At 37.3% G+C, this 13,989-nt stretch overlaps 1 protein-coding gene across 2 annotated transcripts in view; it reads right to left on the bottom strand.

Moving 5' to 3' along the window:
- Positions 1-2,215: 2,215 nt before the first annotated feature.
- The window catches only part of LYPLAL1 (lysophospholipase like 1), a 35,571-nt gene continuing 23,797 nt past the window's right edge, over positions 2,216-13,989 (bottom strand). The window contains exons 4-5 of one of the 2 annotated variants that reach the window (XM_082703011.1): positions 3,710-3,825; positions 2,216-2,398 (exon numbers count right to left, since the gene is read on the bottom strand). In XM_082703011.1, the coding sequence (XP_082559137.1) occupies positions 2,231-2,398; positions 3,710-3,825 (284 nt within the window). In that variant the 3' untranslated portion in view covers positions 2,216-2,230. Of the gene's footprint in view, positions 2,399-2,574; positions 2,916-3,709; positions 3,826-13,989 lie in introns of those variants that run through there. The other variant, XM_082703010.1, reaches the window with a different exon arrangement.

Raw genomic sequence — 13,989 nt, 5'->3', positions numbered from 1 at the left:
TGGCAGAGGCTGAGGTTTATGCCAGAGTAGATGATTAGTAAGTAACAGTCTAAGTATTTTTAAAAAAAAGAAAATCTGGATTTCTTTCCTTGCACTCTATCTGGGATGTATACACTGGACACCTTTCTTTATGCCAGGTGTATGTGGTACTCCCAGGGTAAACGCAGCCATAAGGGGTTTATGTGTGAGTCATACTGTGTATATTCAAGCTGAGGCATTTAGAAGTTCAAGGAGTGAAAGTCATTAAAAGCATGGGATAATTAAAAGCCTGCACAGTCTTCTGTAAAGGGAGTTTGGATTTTATTAAATTTTATCAGTCTCTTTCTCTCGCCCACCCTCCCTCTTCACATTTAGAGTTGATAACTTTAACACAAGAGGAGTAAAGGGACTTTCTGCTTAAGACCAAGCTGGAGATATACAAGGACCAGATTTATTCTTCAACCTGAAACAGCTCAACAGCTAAACCACGTGTAGGCTTCCAGATCCCGGACACTGGCAGCACAGGACGGTTCTCAGGAAGCACAGGCGAGGTGAGGTCTACAGATGCTCAGCTCACTGTGCGCAGGGAGCTTCTGGGCTGCAGTGGGAGGAGGGAGACCCGGAGGGAGCCGGGAGAGCCCAGAGCTTAGAGTTCACAGAGCAGAGTGTGAGAGAGCCACAGATCTGCAGAGGTTCAGCCCAACTCCAGCACTAACCATCAGAGAGAGAGGTGTGGGAGGGGAGGGCGACCCACTGGGAACACAGGAAACAAGCCCTGGGGCTCAGGAGGCCTGGGACATGTGTGTTCTACGAACCACGCTGTGAAACCTCACAGTCCAGCAAGGGTCAGCTGGAGTACCCACAATGCACTGCTTGAAGAGTGGGGCAAAGTGGGTCCTGGAAAAACAGGGCTCTGGAACCTTCTAAGAAAGCTTGAAGCCTGAAAGGATAAAACTGTTTCTAAGTACTTCCCAGGTAATTTAATTGCACTCAGTGACAATGCTCCTATTTATAGAAATGCAAATAGCCCACTGCTTAATGAGGCAGAACTTACAATGCTTGGGATCTAATAAAAAATCATGAGGCCTAGGAAGGAGGCAAGAAAATATCATCCTTAGTGGAAAAAGACATCAATCAATAGAAACAAACTAACAAATGACCGAGATGACAGACTCAATAAAGAATAGAACCATTGCTATTTATATCCCATATATTCTAGGAGAATAAAGATATTAAATAGAAAATGCAACAAATTAAACACAGAACTTCTCTTTTTTTTAAATCTCAGATGCACAGCACCTTGGATAAAAAATAAAGTAGGTAGCATTAATGATAAATTAAACATTGCAGAAGATCAATGAACTTGCTACACAGTGATAGAAACTATCTAAAATGAAATGCAGAGTGGAAGACCAAAAAAAAAAAAAAACCCAAAGAAAAAGCGGGGGGGAGGGGGGAGAGGAATAAGTACCAAAGCCTGAAGTCCCCTAAAAAAAGAGAAGAGGAAGAGGCAGATAAATATTAGAAAATGCAGTGGCCAAAATGTCTCTAAATTTGATGAAAACTATAAATCCAAATTTCAAAAGCAGAAACTCAACAAACACCTGGCACACACAAAAAAAAAAAAAAAGGAGAAAACAAGACCAAAGCATATCATAACCAAATTGCTTAAAACTAAAGACAGAAAAAATTGTAAATAGTCATAGAAGGAAAAAAAAAAAAAAACAGAAAAATTGCAAACTAGAAGATGATAATGTAAGATCTTTATAGTAATGAAAGGAAAAAATACCCTGTGAACCTAGAATTCTATATATCGTTAAAAAATGAAGGCAAAATAAGACTTTTTCAGACATACAAAAGTTGAAAGAATTTAATAGCTGCGGACCTGCATTATCATAAATGTTAAAGTATTTCAGGCAGAAGGAAAATGTGATCATATGGAAATCTGGCACTACCTTAAGGAATGAAGGATAAAGCAGATATAAAATAATGTTAAAATATTAAACTTTAAAGGATAATTTAGTGTCGCTTCCAGCCATTGATGTAACATAGGAAATGAATCTATTCTTTCATCCGAAAGAACAACAACAAAAAAAGGCAAAATACTGAAAACAAAGTTTTTCAAAGTCCTGGACATCGGCCAGTGAAGGACAGTGGTCTCTGATGGAAGGAGCAGGGAACAAGGCGAGGCCTCTGCCCCAGCTTACTGCCTTCAGAGACCTCCTAGGCCACAGAGCGGAGAGAAAACACTTCATGCAGAGCTCAGAGGACCATATTTATTACTCAGAAGGTCTCCAATCGGACGGGGAGATGGACCTTGAGAGACTGTGGACTCTGAGGAACTAACTGAGGGTTTTGGAGGGGTGGCCGTGGGGCGTGGAGCACTGGGTGTGGTGCATAAACAATGAACTCTGGAACACTGAAAAGAAATAAAAAAAATAAACAAAAATTTTTAAAAAAGTCTCCAATTATTTACAAATGTATCTGAAAACAATCCACAGATGTTTGTCTAAATTAATGTTTGCCATTGATAAGATGATGCTACTCTCTGTAGCTAAGCATTTCAGTGACTAGTAAATAAATCAGTACACGTGATATTTATTAATACTTTAATTATCATTTATCAAACTGTAATTTGGCAGTAAAAACCACTCTTCATGGAGACATGACATGTAAATGAGCAAATCTATCCTGACTCATTCACTTTGCCTTTCCACTTCTCCCGGAAGCTTTGTAAGAATCCATGACTTCAGTTTTTCGAGCTCGGCTCTGCTTAGCTCATGGTAAACACCCGGGAAACTGTGAAACTTCGCGTTCACTCCGAGGGACCTTAACATCGAGTTTGTCTCCTCACCCCAAGAATGAAGAACTAACTCGTCTGCGGCCCCGTGGCACTGAAATAATTCAGGGAGCACACCATCGCTGTCCCGAAGAGCCTGAGAACGGATATGGAAACGGAAATGTTGAAGAAATTCCCTAAAGGACATGATTCTGCGAAATCAGACGAGCAGACAAAGGGCCACTCTACCCAAGCTTCACTATTCCAAGGGAGAAAAGAGGCGGGCGTGGTGCCGTCTGGGGCATCGAGCTGGCCGCAGGTACCACGGGAGCTACCGGGAGTCTTATGTGACCAGAAGTGACCCCACAGAGGACTGTCTCAAACGTGGGCAGAGTATTTCCTGAAGAAACCGTGGGACTCGAGCAGACACACTCTTCACACAGGGTGGCAGGACGGAGGAAGACAGGGACAATTAAGGGAAAAATTACATTGTAGGTTTCATTCCTGTATCTGCTGTTTCTACAGTAGGTATGAAGTTACAGCGCTATGTACTGCATCCCTGTATTAGCCTGTTGCTATGAAACCGGCATCGGGAATGTGAGAGATTCTGTTTTGATTACATTCATGACCTAAACAAACCTCGCTATAATCACCCATATTTTTATCATGGGGTAAGGGATACATAGGTATCATACCTATGTACAGATTCTTTTTATTCTTTCGCCTTTGACGCTGAGCTTAACAATAGTCTTTGTATGGCATTTCCTGAACATTAATGACCAGCTGGAATTACTATTTAATATAACTATATTAAATAATATAATCGGGGATGGAGTCCCAACAGTGCTTTGTGCACTGATGGTTACTGCCTAATTATAAATTTCGTTTTAGTTTCAACATGTGAATATTTCATGCTTGTCTGTTGTTTTGTTTTTAAAATCTGGAACTTACCTGGTAAACAGCAGATGTTTTATTCAGAAAACTAGAAAGAGCAAATACTCCTGCCACATCTTGATGATTTCTATATGCTAAGTGCATTGCCATGCACCCTCCCATAGAAAATCCTCCTAAAGGAAGCAAAAAATTCACTTATCAGAAGAAGTTGAATAAATGCGACAATAATTTAAAACAAGATACATCTGTGTCAGGCTTCCATGCATATTGTAAAATATTTGGAGACCTTTACAGAGATACAGTGCTAAAAAGAAGTATAGTCTACTTTCGAGCTCATTAAAAAAATACTTATAATGAGTAACACTGGTTCATCTAGGTCATCACTGGTAAAGAGACTTGTTAAAAGAGTAGGGGGGCACCTGGATGGCTCAGTGAGTTAAAGCCTCTGCCTTTGGCTCAGGTCATGATCTCAGGGTCCTGGGATCGAGCCCCGCATCGGGCTCTCTGCTCAGCGGGGAGCCTGCTTCCTTTCCTCTCTCTCTACCCACCTCTCTGCCTACTTGTGATCTCTGTCTGTCAAATAAATAAATAAAATCTTAAAAAAAAAGAGTTGGAATTAAACAAAGAAATCATGCTCATTGACTGAACAATTTATCATAATTCAAAATACGAGTCAGCACAAGTGTTAAACTTCTAATGTCCACTTACTTTTTGCTTATACTTGTATTATAGGAGTCCTCCCACTGCCACCAGAATTAATAACATGCACCTCTCTTACTTGCCAAGCTCCAAGCACCATGAAGAGTTACATTTCTCGTGCCTGCCTTATAAGAGATGTTTAGGTATCTTTTAGGGAAGATAATCAAAAATTTGGTGAGGGGTGCCTCACATATTATTTTGGACCCAGGATACAACGTATGAGTGAAGATTACTAAGGCTTGTGAAGTTTGGATTTTTAAGAAGTATATAATATGTAAATAATGACAATGTACGATAAATATTACATCTGTGGTTTTCAACATACCAGAAAGAAATAATAGGGCCTCAACAGCGGAAATTCACCATGGATGAGAACCACCTGAAAGACTCAGTGTGTTAAAGCCTCTGCCTTTGGCTTGGGTCATGATCCCAGGGTCCTGGGATCAAGCTATGCCTCGGGCTCTCTGCTCAGCACAGAGCCTGCCTCCCCCTCTCTCTCTGCCTTATGATCTCTGTCTAATAAATAAATAAAGTCTTAAAAAAAATTCAGTGAGCTAGTTAAAACATCTCTGATTTACAATATTGTTTTGGAAACTGACTTATGATGGTATAATTAAAACATGTACCTATACAAACTTTTTCAAAAGATTAAAAAAAATTATTCATTTAACAAACTGTTATTGTCTTTCATGTGTCTGAACACTGTGCTAGCCACCGAAGATAGGCAGACTACAATACACAGTCCCGTGCTCCCCTCGACAGCACACGTACTAAATACACAGACCCTTGTCCTCGCTGGGGCACCAGGGACATCACAGAATACGGAGGTAAGTGTAAGATGTGGGGGCCCAACTTCAGGCTCGAGACCTGGAATGCTACTCCCCTGCTTGAGTGAGAGCTAAAAGATGTCTTATTTACATTTTGTGAGAAATAAATATAGTAAGTAAATCACACAGCCACACACTTATGGAAATATAAAAATATACACTGGTGTGGAATCCAGATCTCCTCATTTCCAGCCTCCTGCTTTATTTCACTTAACAAAGGGTAAAGCTGAATGCTTAGAGAGACCATAAATTTAAATTTACTACAATCTCTTTTTACGGATGAAGTGAACCAAGGCCCAAGATTGGGCGACATGTTTAAGGATGGCGTCCCTAATTCTGGCTGTTAAGCTAGGACTTTTGGAATCCAGATTGTTTGTAAGAGACCTTAATGTACTCTCCACTGTCCTCTAGTATTTACTCAAATAGAACTGCTTTTAAATTTTGTTTTTATATTTTATTTATTTAATAACGTCTAATAATATTATCGGGCAGGGCAATAATATTATTTTGGACCCAGGATACAACGTATGAGTGAAAATTACTAAGGCTTGTGAAGTTTGGATTTTTAAGAAGTATATAATATGTAAATAATGACAATTACGATAAATATTACATCTGTGGTTTTCAACATACCAGAAAGAAATAATAGGGCCTCAACAGCAGAAGTTCACCATGGATGAGAACCACCTGAAAGGCTCTTTCAAAATAACCCCCCACACCAGCCACAGATGCAGATACGTCTGAGAGATCATGAATGGGCTTGGCAGGGGACAAGGCAGCACACACACCTTAGAATTGAGTGTGAAAGTTGCATATATGCATCAGATTCCCAAAAAGGTTAAAAACCACCGGACTGCATTACCTGTGCGTGTATTTATTTGAGAGAGAGAAGAGAGAGAGAGAATGAAAGAACAAGAGAGAGCAACAGTGAGCACAATTTGGGAGGGAGGGAGAGGCAGAGGGAGAAGCAGACACCCCACTGCGCAGAGAGCCTGATGCGGGGCTCAATCCAAGGACCCTGGGATCATGACCTGAGCCGAAGGCAGAGGCTTAACCCACTGAGCCACCCAGGTGCCCCAGGGTTTCCACAAAGTTTTTTAAACCTATTATATACAAATGCTTAACAATCACTTGTCAACGTCAAACAGCAAGGACTTTCAAAGTTTAGAGCTATTGCAAAGACAGAAGTCTACTTTCAGTTTAAGGTGAAGAATCCGTATCTCCCAGGATATGGCCGCCGACTGCCCTCAAGCTCACAGAACCAATCCTAGCAAACGATTACCTCCTTCATCGCTTCAGATCTCCCCTCTTTTTCCAAGTTACTTACACAATGAATTCCAGGTTGCTTATAAGCAAACACACTGTTCACAATAAAACTACAGCTTTAACACGAGGGGAAAATGGGAGGGAGGGAGGGAGAGATGGGGTTCCTGGTAGAATGAGAGGTAAAGACCGAAGGAGAGAGACACATAACATGGGCAGGCAGCAGTGATGACGGGTGCTTCTGGTCTTCCAACTGCTTCCTTGGAGCAAGGCCACATTCTTTAACAGAAGGAATCATGCCAAATCCTACTAGAAACTTCTACTGGCATTGAATTCCTGGGTGGAATTTATCAAGGAGATCTTTATTAAACATCAAACTCAAAATCAGACATCGTACAGACCGCCTCTTCTGCTCCGGACTTTTATGTAAATCTGGGACATAAAGCCTTAGCATTTAGTAGTCTATACGGTTCATGGGAAGAGGGATTTTTGTCTTAGTCACTGATGTCCCCTCCCTATGCTTAGAACAAGTGCCTGGCACATAGCAGGCATCTAGTAAGTATCTCATCAAATAAATGAATAAATATAAGTTGTGGTTCTATAAAATTATATCTAAAAGGGGGCAAATTTGTATCATCAGGGAATGTGGCTCTTTGGCGATCTGACTGGCAAAAAAGTAAAGCTTAGAAAAAAGCAGGAGTGAATGGTTATTGTCCCCCAGCCCAATTTCTAAATCTGGCTCCTTAAAATTAAAGGTTCTTAGACTCAGCGCCAGACCCTCTAACACAATCTCAAAGTACAAAAGCTCTTCTACCTACACATCAAATGTAGGAGAATCAGAGTCTTAGAAAAATACCAATGGCTGCAAGGCAGACGATTCAGGATTAGGTATAATGGGGAAGAACAGAAAGTGAAAATATGGTCATGATTTAAAAGAAAGCGTATGTTATAGATTCTAAGGCTATAGGAACCAAGTTTTTATTTTTTGGAGAAATTCAAGAGCTTGAATTATATTTTTGCCAAATGTACCTAAGGAATATATTAACTATGACCAGTGTGACTAAGGAACTACATGTTTAATTTTATTTAATTTCAGTGAGTTCAAATTTAAGCCTAAATAGTCACATGTGCTAAGGACTATCATAGCAGACGATGAAGTTTCAGGTAATCTAAGCTGCATCAATGATTGAAAAAAACTTCACAATTCATAATTGGAGCAAAAAGAAAACATTTCATAAAGAGATGTTGAGAGTAGGATCATTAAATGTGATCTTTTAATATGACAGATATTTAAAAATCATAAGATAAAAGGTGTATGAAACAGATGAGTAAGCAAAAACAACTTACAGTTATTTTAAAATCATCCATACTGGGAAAATTTTACAGATTAAATTTCCCCCTCCACCATTTCATTCTTACTGACCAGGGTAACCTAATCACTTTGTGTGGTTTCAGAGCCCCTTGAATGAAACCAGTCTAACAAGAACAAGACCAAAGGTAAGAAAACATTTCTCACATTTGAGACGTCATCATGAACAGATATGAGTGCGTCCTGCAGATACTGAACCTCAGGTTCGATACTCATAATTCACAGTGAAAATAAATGTACTCACTAAATCTTATTATTTAAAGATTTACTCTAAGCCCCTTACCCAATTATAATCTTGTGAGGTAATCTGCTATTTCTCACCAGTCATCTTTGACAATTCAATCACCTTTAGCATCACAACTTATTATGAAAAGGGACTTTGTGTATTTTTTTCTAATAGAAGGAAATTTAACACAAAAGACTAGTTATTTGAATTCAATTTCCATCTAAATGTCTAAAATGCAATATAAAATATACTGTTCAATAAGTAAATACCAAATAGTAAACTCATTGTAGGTAATGGTTACAATGTATATTTATAGTTGCTGGCAAAGTATTAAAATGTCAAGAGTTAACATTTCAACATACATTTAAGATTAACAAGCTGAATAAAACATGCTAAAAAATAATAAACCTAGCTTTTATGAACTCTTTAAATAAAATAAAACAGAAACAATGTATTTAAAAAAAAAAAAACTATCCTGGGAAAACTAATCTATCTGAAAACAAAATCCAGAGGAAAAAAAATACTTACAAATTCAAGTTTACCATCAATTAAACAGAACTTTTAGCATGTAATAAAATCTACCCTCCCTTCAAATTTCAACAATTCTTCCATTTAACTTATATATTATAGTTATTCAGACTAAACTGTGTGAAAGTCTCAAAAGGTTTGGGAATATCTATTTGTCTATTTTCTCTGATATTTACAGGGTAAACAAAATACTTATCATCTTCCAAAAAAAGCTGTTGAAACAGGACTTCCAAGACTTTAAAGTTCTAATTGTTGTTGAAGAAACACAAGTTGTTTAATGAAGATATATATACATATATATATATGAAAAGAAAGTAGGAGTCTGCTATCATTTCTCAAGTTTTAGCTCAAGAAAGAGCTAAAAGTTTCAAAAGAAACTTGTGTAAGGTCAGGACGAAGGGAGACGGGAAATTTTGGTGCTCATCTTCATCTTGGTCATTGCAATTGTCCCTTCATCTTTATTTTAAATATTATAAAATTAATACACTGATATATATCCAGTGTATAAAGTGTTTACACCATCAGGCAGAAATAAATGAGTCATCCAAAATTGCACTACTCATACATAATTCTGACATATTTTTAAAGTTAATTTTAATAGTTAAACACTCAATATATAATTTTTATACCTTACTTTTTCTTTCATATTATACTGACTTAAGTCTTTCAACAGAATTAAAAAAAAACATAACTTTATTCCTTGAACACACACTCATAATGTTCATTCTATGTGTACATAAGGTATTTAATAATTACATAATATTCAATTGTATTAATAGACCATAATTCCCTTAACCATTTCTCTCATGATGGGTATTTAGAACATCCACATAAATTACTCAGGTGTTAATTCCAGGATTACTTGATTCTCCCTGCTTCAAAATTCTGACAGTATGTTCATATTATCAAAATTCTTGTAATCTGGTTATTTCATTAGACAGATTCCAGATGTCCGAGATCAAAGTTAAACCCTAAATTTTATCAGCTTTGTCTTAACAAATTGTCACCACCTAGTGGCCGAAAAGGGAATCCCATCCTGGTACAAGGGTGATGAAGTCAAAGGATCTGGGTTCTAGTCCCAACTAGATTTTATGTTAGCTAGAATCTCTTTGGATTTTAGGGTTTTTTGTTGTTGTTTTGTTTTGTTTTTAAATATCAGAAATGAGAATAATAATTTCCTGTTTTACCTGTCACAAGGCTCAAAAGAGATACTGTGCATGAAAACAACCTTATAATTTAAACACTATCTGAAAATAAAACAATGTGTATAATACTGGCAAATTAAAAACTGTCAAGTGTAAAATAAATGTGAACTATTTTAGTACTATTACTACTATATGTACTTTTAAAGCACAGCAGTACACATGGGAAAAATTATACACCTTTCTTCATTTTGATTTCTCACATTATACAGAAACATCCAAGAAGGAAATGAGTTTCAGCGCTGATATTAACGGAGAGGCAGAATGTAGTACCATGAATTTGCTTACATTCTGCACAATGGACACTCCCCACGTTAATAAAACAAGAAGACAGAATAAAATAACATTATTAATAATTTTCTCAGGCTACAAGATTTGAACCAACTGATTTATTATAATAACTATATTAGCAACAATCAGAAACCGATTTAAAGTCACTAACTCATTTCCCCTAACTTTTATCACATCCTCTGTAGAATCATGAGTGGTACAAATACATAAAATTAAATAAATAAGCTTTCTTATGCCCGATAGTCTTAATGTACAGAGTGAGGATTCACTAATGTCTCCAAGAACACGCTGGTGTTCCTTGACCATCTCCTCTCTCTGACCCCAGCACTAGGACAGTTAGTAAACTTTTTGTCTAGTTCTTCCTATTTAACCAAAGTTAATTTATTTTTTCCATTAAGAAAGCAATAGAGTTCCACTGATGACTAGAAAATCAATATTTGTTCTCACAGGTAATGCCTGCAGTGGACTATCCTGTCCTTCAGTAAAAACCTTATTCTTCTTTGTGTTCCCTAAATCTGCAAACAGTGGGTGTGTTAATCACTGTCATTCTCTTGGACCTACTGCATTTGCCTCCTAGCTATGCTCCAGGCTTCAGACTGGCCTGCCCACCACCACACCACCACGTTGCCAGCATAAGCTTTCTGAAATGCACATTCCATCACGTCATTCTCTGCATCTAATTCAATAATCCTTGGGGACTGGAGTGCATACTAAACTAGTATATCCTGAGAGATTCTAACGTGCCCGTGCCCTTCCTTTCTTCCATGAATGTGCTTCCCTCTTTGTTTACCAGTCGTATTCTTATGCATTCTTTAAAACTCAGCTCTTGAGTCCTCTCTTCTAAGAAACAGTCCCTAACTCTCCCAAAGATCATCTGTTTTTCCTGACTGCTCACAATGCACCTTGTAACACACTTTCACAATACATCGTATTAGAACACTTTACTTCTGCATCTCCCTCATTAGGGCTGTACAATTTTTGAAGTTTTCTTGGTATTCCAAGACTTAACATTTTTATTAACAATTTGGAGATCAAATTTAGTATGAGAAGTACCATCTTTGACCTGATCAAGCCAGGTACACTATCCAAAAGCAGTTTGGCAAACATAAATTATTAAAACAACTGTTTTTAAAACTAAGTTTAAAAAAAAAAAACACTCATCAAAATAAAACCACAGACAACGGATAGGCTCCCACCTACTCAAATATAGAGAATAGTGTTGCTTTACAAAGCTACATCGGTTGCAGATATAATCTTAAAGTTAAGGGTTCTATGAGCATATACTGTATGATATTAAACCAGAAATTTTATCCCATAGTAAACAAAATCAATAAGGATAACAATTTTTGTACCTATTATCTCCATGTTTTTCCTTTCTGATCCTAAAATTCTCTAGTTTTTCCTTTTACAATTTTTTTTTTTATTTTATTTATATATTTGACAAAGATCACAAGTAGGCAGAGAGGCAGGCAGAGAGAGAGGAGGAAGTAGGGTCCTTGCTGAGTAGAGAGCCCGATGCAGGACTTGATCCCAAGACCCCGGGATCATGACCTGAGCCGAAGGCAGAGGCTTTAACCCACTGAGCCACCCAGGCACCCCTCCTTTTACAATTTTTTAAAAAACCCAACATTACTGTGGTGCATATGTGTGTGTGTAATAAAAATTGTTCAGAATCTCAAGCGCATTTTTCTTTGACTTCCCATTGAATCCCTCCTTCATTAACATGTCATGAATAGCACTTAAATCTTACTTCACTTAAAATGTACCATAATAGACACATAAAAGTATAAAAACCAGTAGAAAAATATTAAGCAGTAACTTCTGTTTAAGTAATCTATGAAAAAGAAAGGGAAACACAGCGTGTCCACCACTGAGCAAAGTGAAGACAGCTGGTGGGGGAGGAACAGTGAGCTCCCTGAGGCTCCCGGGGGCAGGCCTAACCCAGAAGGGCCTTTCCGCTGTTTGGAGTGACCCTGGCATAAGGGTAAAAAGATTATTTAATTACAGCAAGAAACGTGTCTCAACATTATGTGCCAGACACGTTTCTAAGATGGTAGGAGTTGACTAGTTCAATCATCACAACTCTGTAAGAGAACTACTATTATTGTCATCCAAGCACAGAGGCTAAGGGGATTCTGTACCTACAAAGTCCTGAGTCTAGGGTTGCAAACCTGCAGGCCGAGTCCAGAGCCCAAGCTCTTGCTCGTGGTATACCGCCATCAGCGGCAATTATGATTCACACAACGCAGGGATGCACGTACACACACTCGGACACAGCAGTGACACCGCTTCTTGTGCCCCATTTTCAAATAGATGGGTAGTTCGGTTAGTTCCATAAGACAAGCAAATAACAACCACAGCAAAAAGATCTCCATAGGATTAGAATGGTACTTCCTCTCTGCATTAAGAGTTAACCCACGTGGGGCGCCTGGGTGGCTCAGTGGTTTAAAGCCTCTGCCTTCGGCTCAGGTCAGGATCCCAGGGTCCTGGGATCAAGCCCCGCATCGGGCTCTCTGCTCAGCAGGGAGCCTGCTTCCCAGGGAGCCTGCTTCCCCCCCACCCAATCCCTGCCTCTCTGCCTATTTGTGATCTCTGTCTGTCAAATAAGTAAATAAAATCTTAAAAAAAAAAAGAGTTAACACACATAAAGAATCCTAGACACAAAAAATGAGTTAATAACCAATATAAACATGTTATATATATATATATATAGTTATGATAATATACCATAAGTTTTATATAGATAACTATATGTGATATATAGTTATATTAATAACTAATATAAACATAACTAATATTTTGTCATAGTGTAAGAGGTCAAGGATCATGTGAATTTGGGGGACGTGTTTAATGCTATGCAACCGTTCCTGAAGATTTATGTTGACTAGTGAAATGACGAACAATACAGGGAACAAGAACAAACCGTCTTGCATCTGCACATTTGTGTCTCTTTCACATCTCAAAGTAGGAAAGAGGCTTTTTTATAAAATGTAATCAGCTCAACTCACAAATTAAAAAAAATAAAATATCTTTTTTTCTTTCCCAGCTTTTTATAAAATAAAAATAAAATGTGTAATATTCACAAAATAATGTGTAAATATTTCAATATGGCTTTACCATAAATTTCAAGTTTTATCATTTTATAATGTAATCATCTACAAAGCTTTCAAAAACAAATATTGTTGTTATAAAGTCAATGGAGTTCTGAGAAAATACTGACTATATTACTGATCGCTTTATAAACAAGACTATTTTCTAATAAAGTTCTCTTGGTACTTCAGAAAATAACTAATAGTTCCATGACATGGTAAAAAGAAAGCAAAATAAATTCCAGATGAATCAAAGAATTACATGTACAAAAAAAAATCACATTATAGAAAACCAGGAGAAAATTTGAGTATTTACCAAGTTCTAGAGATTTTCTTAAACTGAGACCTTACTTGGAAAAGAAAAATCTTAAGAGCAAAGAATAACAGACAACTAAGAAAAACTTTCCTGTGTAAAAATATAACAAACAAAATTAGAAGGAAAATAACAAAGTAATCACAAATTAATTGCCTTATTTTTAGCAAATTTTTTTTTCAAGACAATATTATCAATGGGTATATAATAAGACGGACATTCTAATAGGGGCGGGAGAAGTATCAATACGTACAATTTTTTCGTGAAAGGAATTTTCAACATGTATTAGAAGTCTTATACTGCCTCTCAACTCAATGACTAGTTTAGTACTTCAGTAATTTACAAAGGAAGTTTAATAATTTACCCAAATCTTGTCTATACAGGATCCCAATGTGCTTTATGTAGAATATGACAGAGATAGCTAATTTGCTTTATATTTTCATCACTAAATACAACTTGCTATAAATTGAATAGTTATATTTGAAAATAAAACTTCATCAAAATATGTCCTGTACCATCTACAGCCTATC

The sequence above is a fragment of the Mustela nivalis genome (genome assembly GCF_964662115.1).
Source record: "Mustela nivalis genome assembly, chromosome: 16".
Lineage (NCBI taxonomy): Eukaryota > Metazoa > Chordata > Mammalia > Carnivora > Mustelidae > Mustela > Mustela nivalis.
Note: the sequence above shows the minus strand (reverse complement) of the source record. Positions and strands in the feature narration are given on the sequence as shown.